The 5,685-nt window shown below is 50.6% G+C and overlaps 1 protein-coding gene across 1 annotated transcript in view; it reads left to right on the top strand.

Annotated features, from left to right (window-relative positions):
* The window catches only part of TTC13 (tetratricopeptide repeat domain 13), a 42,731-nt gene that overhangs the window by 29,756 nt on the left and 7,290 nt on the right, over positions 1–5,685 (top strand). The window contains exons 13-17 of the mRNA XM_015560005.1: positions 1,184–1,314; positions 2,239–2,371; positions 3,355–3,447; positions 4,579–4,662; positions 5,616–5,685. The exon at positions 5,616–5,685 is cut by the window's right edge and continues 7 nt beyond it. Of these exons, the coding sequence (XP_015415491.1) occupies positions 1,184–1,314; positions 2,239–2,371; positions 3,355–3,447; positions 4,579–4,662; positions 5,616–5,685 (511 nt within the window). The remainder of the gene's footprint in view (positions 1–1,183; positions 1,315–2,238; positions 2,372–3,354; positions 3,448–4,578; positions 4,663–5,615) is intronic.

Genomic DNA, 5,685 nt, shown 5'->3' with positions numbered 1-5,685 from the left:
ACGCCCCACACTGGGGATCCAGCCCGCAACCCGGTGTGTGCCCTGACTGGGTACCGAACTGTGACCTGGTTCATGGGTCGACGCTCAACCTCTCAGCTGCACCGGCCGGGCTTCTTTAGGTTATAAAGTACCATGAAACTTACCTCTGGATATCGTCATTTCTTCTAGACGGATCTTCCCTGCTAATCGTGGGCAGTCGTCCACCTTCAGATGTGCTTGGACTGAGTGGCAGCCTTTGATACGCATTATTCTTCTGCTGTGTTACTTCTAAAACAAATTACTTAACATACTGAAGGTCTGAAATCCCACTACTGGCCAACGACTGCTGCCACAGTGCAAAGCGGAGATGCCAAAGAGCTCTCCTGTCACAACACCGTTAGATCTAGAATAGATACTGATTCCTGGGAGGCCACAGTGTCTTAAAAATTAAGAAAATTCCGTAAAGATTAACCCTCTCACTCTCTGAAAACAAAGGAGGGCTTCCAAACTGGAATGGCGAATGGTCAGCACGTTTACAAGGAAGGTGTCCCAGAGGGGAGCGTATCTAACAGCTGCGGTGGTAGGATGCTGGAGGCAGCCCAGCCCAGTGGCTCACAGTTTGAGCATCAACCCAGGAACCAAGAGGTTACTGGTTCAATTCCCGGTCAGGGCACATCCCAGTGTTGGGGACTCCATCCTAGTAGTGTGGCTTTCCTAGTCTCTTCTCAAAGGCAGGATGCTCCTCTGGCATCCTTTATAAGGGACTTCAGTCTTAATATTCATTCTTCCTCACCGGAGAGGGAGGGAGATGTAAAGACATAGTTATAACAGCGAACAGAACACTGGAAAAAAAATTCTGAATGAGTCATTATCACCAAGTAAATATAAAGATCAATAAAAACATTAAAAAAAAAAACATGCTGGAGGGACAGGCAGGAGGGCTTGGCTGGTCTGGAAAGGGCTGCACAGATCGCACGTGGGAGGCTCTCACCAGAAGCGGGTGCAATCCTGCCAAGGAGGAACTCGGTGCCGACTTGGGCCCAGCGTCCCACAGAATCAGATCGTTCATGTGAGAATTGGCAGCAGCCGGGTGGCCTTCGGCTTCCTGATTGGTTTTCGGTGGAGGCGGCGACTGCTCTTTGGGGAAATCGATGACCGATGCCCGTTGTAAAAGTCCTTATCGTGTCCGACCTGTTTCTTCCAGAGACGTGTTGCATCAGAACTTTGAGAGCTACAAGCCGGAGGTACAAGAGCTGATCTGTGCAGCGGATCGCCTGGGGTCACTGATGCAGTACGAAACGCCCGGTTTCCTGCCCAACAAGAGGATACACAGAGGTACGTGAAAGGCTCCGAAAATGGAGCCGTTTCCGACACAGGAGCCAGGAGTGCTGACCCGCGCTGTGCTTTAAAAGCCATTTGCTGTGCTTACTCAACATCCCCACGTGGTCATCACGGCAACCTGTGGATTCATTCATCTGCATCCCGAAGGACGACGCCTCCTGCCCTGGCTCCCTGCGGTTGCCATGGTGTGGATGTAAACATAGACCGTAGGGCGGTCCGAGGCCGGCTTCCTTTCTGGAGGCCTCCGGGTGCTTTGGGAGGGAGCCGAGGGGAGGGGACACCTTTGGGGTATCTCTAGTCCCCTCTGAAAGGTTGAGTTTTGGCAGGGCCGTCTCGATTGCGGTGTGCACCCGGTCTTGTTAAATCCCCACACTTGTGATTCTTTCTTTACACATTGACCCTTGAACAGCGCAGGTTGGACCTGCAGGGCCCACTCGTGCGTGGATATTTTCAGTGCATCTGTGGAAGCTCATAGAGATTTCCGGCTGTCCCAGAGCAGATTGCTGGCTCTTCCCTGTCAGTGCACGAACCCTGACACCTGCAGATACGTCTGACCTTTCCCACATGAGCTTCCCTGTGTCATGTCTGGTGGTATGGACAGGTGCAGCCCCCACAGTGCATCGCCTAAGACAGTACTGATGTGGGTGCTGGCAGACAGTTGTCTTGCCAACAGACGATGTAAACGTAACGGCATATACAGCACAGAACTGGGGAGGCCGTTTCTCTTCTTAGGATTTAATAACATTTTTATTTCTCAAGTTTACTGTATCCTCAGAATAGAGTACATAATGCACATCACAGATGAAATATGTGTTAGTCGACTGTTTATGTAAGAAGTTACCGACCGGAGTTACCCCTGAGCCGCGAGCTCAGGCCCGCAGTGTCCTGGCCGCCGCTCCCTCACGGTTTCTCCCGCAGCCATGGGCCTGGCCGCCCTGGAGGTCATGCAGGCCGTGCAGCGGACCTGGACCAGCTCGAAGGTGCGCATGAACGGGAAGACGCGGCTGATGCAGTGGAGGGACATGTTCGATATCGCCGTGAAGTGGAGACGGTAACCAGCATTTGCACGACAGAGACAGGTCTCCTCGCCTGGGCCAGTGCCGCTCAGTGGGTAGAGCCTCGGCCTGCGGACCGCAGGGTCCCGGGTTTGATTCCTGTCAAGAGCACATACCTTGGTTGCAGGCTCCTCCCCGGCCCGGGCCCTGGTCGGGGCTCAGGAATGAGGCAACCACTCATTGTGTCTCTCTCACATCGATATTTCTGTCTTTCCCTCTCCCTTCCACTCTCTCTAAAAATCAATGGAAAAATATCCTCAGATGAGGATTTAAAAAAGTCTCAACAGGTTTCGAGTTCTGTTTTATTTCCTAACAAGAAGCCTCATACGCTATATTATCCTCTCTAAATTTGTCAAGTATTGCTGGCATCATTATTCTTTGAAATACACTCATTTACTATTGACAAAATAGGACTTACCATGTTTCCACATACATTTTTTTTAAAAGTATTTTAGAAAAAGCAATCTTTTTTTTTTTTTAAGAAAAAATAGGTTTTTATTTATTTTAGAGAGAGAGGAAGGGAGAGGGAGAGAGAGGAGCATTGATCGGTTACCTCCCTTGCCCCCGTCGGGACTGCGCCCACAGCCTGGGCGTGTGCCCTGACTGGGGATAGAAGCGGCACTTTTGGGCGCGTGGGAAGGCGCTCAGCCAGCTGAGCCGCACCGGCCAGAAGAGCAGTCGTTTCGAAAGAGCGTGCGCCTGTGGCCTTTGCGTGGACTTCGGCGCGCGTCTCTATAGCTGGCGTGTGTGCCGGGTGCCCAGCTCTGGCGTGGGTCACGGGTGATACTCACTTTCACGAGAAAGTGCCGCCCTGCCCGTGAGCCTGTCCTGACTTCCTCCGTGGCCGTCGGGACAGCTGGTTGGAGTCTGGTCTGCGCCACCGCTTTCTCCCCGCTGCGCCGACGGTATTTTGTTGTTAACGCGTTGGGACCTTTCTGGGCTGTGGAGGCCTTCGTCTCTAACAAGCTCTGTTTTACAGGATTGCGGACCCCGACCAGCCGGTGCTGTGGTTAGATCAGATGCCGGCACGCAGCCTGAGCAGAGGTTTCAACAACCACATCAATTTAATCAGGTAGGACCCCCCTCCCCCCGTGCATCTTCTCTGTCTTCATCCGAGTCTATTCTCAGTCGTGGGCCTGGAGACCACGAGAGGCCTGTGGCTCCTTTCCTGGTGACCTGGACGAGGGCCGCACGGACCCGCTCTGCCGTGCAGTCCTGGCTGCAGTCTCGCAGCTGGTCCCGCTGCAGGAGGAAGCGCGGTCCCTGGGAGGCAGGGGAGTGGTTAGGAAGCTGTGTGATCGCTCAGGTGAACCGGTACCCTGGCCTGGAAGCTGTGCAGAGTGAGTTGGAGGGGAGAGAGGATGCTGCGAAGGTAGAGTGAGGAGCGCTGGTGGGGGCGTGGACACGGGAGAGCATGGGGCCACAGGGAGACGTCCTGTCTGGCTCAGGTGTGTGGGTGTCCCAGGAGGCCAGGTAGTGACAGGACAAAAAGGGGTGGGCGTAGAGCTGGGAGAGTGTCGATGAGTGGACTGTTAGGAACTCGAGGTTTGGGGAGTCTGGGGAGCAGTTGGGTGTGTGCATGTCGCACACACGTAGGCTGTGTCCATTTTCTTGTACATATGCATAGCCAGTCAGGTGTGTACATAGTTGTGTACATGTTAGACGTGTACGTCAATCAAATGCATATGTGACACCAATCGGGTGTGTACATGTCCGTGGAGTGTGCACATCACCGTGTGGCTGTGCATAGAGTTCTGGGGGGTTTAAGATTGGGGCTGGGGGTGGGCGTAGAAATGTGAGGAAAATCCTTTAGGGCGGGTAGTGGGGATGGTGGGCTGCCTGCGGGTGGACATCAGGCAGCAGCAGCAGCAGTGCTGTCAGGAGAACAGGGGGAGAAGGCGTGTCGCTGGGAAAGTGCAGGGGTCCCGGGAGGGAAGTGGCACAGACGTCTGAGCCTCGTTAGTCCTGGAGGACCTTCCTCCCCACTCGGGCATCTCCAGGGCGGCACCTCCCCCTGAACCGGCTACAGGAGCGGACGAGCAGTCCTTGCCGCTCTGTGCATTGGTTGCAAACGGGTGAATTTCCTGTAGGTGTGGCTACCTCATCCTATTCGCTTTCTTATTGTTCTTTTGAATTAACTTGGGCATTCGATGTTGTTTGGCATCTATTCCTTTGTAAAAATTCTTTATTGTTTTTCTTACAGGGGGCAGGTGATAAACATGAGATACCTGGAGTATTTTGAGAAAATTCTTCATTTTATTAAAGACAGAATTCTTATTTATCACGGGTAATGCTTTACATTCTTTTCCCTAGTGATGGATTGGTTTCACGTCTTTGTTATGTTTATGAAACTTGAAAACTAAGCTTATTGATGGAGTAAACAAAGTGTATTAAATGTTTACATTGTGTTTGGAATCACAAAGCCTTTCATCGTGACTTATCATCCTGCTTCTTCATAACTTAACAGCCTCCATGGACCTCAATGTTGGAGTATTTTGAGAAAATTCTTCATTTTATTAAAGACAGAATTCTTATTTATCACGGGTAATGCTTTACATTCTTTTTCCTAGTGATGGATTGATTTCACGTCTTTGTTATGTTTATGAAATTTGAAAACGACCTATTGACGGAGTAAACAAAGTGTATTAAATGTTTGCATCGTGTTTGGAATCATGAAGCCTTTCATAGTGACTTACCAACCTGCTTCTATATAACTTGACAGACTCCATGGACCTCAGTGTGGCTTTCCTAGTCTCTTCTCAAAGGCAGGATGCTCCTCTGGCATCCTTTATAAGGGACTTCAGCCTTAATATTCATTCTTCCTCACCGGAGAGGGAGGGAGATGTAAAGACGTAGTTATAACAGTGAACAGAACACTGGAGAAAAAAAATTCTGAATGAGTCATTATCACCAAGTAAATATAAAATTGATATAAAAACCTAGCAGGGAAATAAAAAAATTAAAAAAAAACAACAACAACCTAGCAGGTACTTCTGTGTGAGCAAAGAAAAAGCATTTGCTTCTAACTTCAGAGTTGGAATCGGCGAATGAGGTTTCATGGCCACACAGGATGCTCGTCCAATCTGCTTCTCCGTTTCCTTCATTCTCCTCTGTGGGCCAAACGTGTTCAGATGAACCCTTCCCATTACTTAGAAACTTTGGCTGTGGCCCAGCAAGAGGCAGCCACACAATGATTACGTTTCTGTGTTGATTTTAGTCCCATCTCTCTCTCTCTTTTAGTGCCAATAACCCCAAAGGCTTGTTGGAGGTGAGAGAGGCCCTGGAGAAGGTACACAAAGTGGAAGACCTT

The sequence above is a fragment of the Myotis davidii genome, unplaced genomic scaffold (genome assembly GCF_000327345.1).
Source record: "Myotis davidii unplaced genomic scaffold, ASM32734v1 scaffold875, whole genome shotgun sequence".
NCBI lineage: Eukaryota > Metazoa > Chordata > Mammalia > Chiroptera > Vespertilionidae > Myotis > Myotis davidii.
This window is presented reverse-complemented; position numbering and strand designations above follow the sequence as displayed.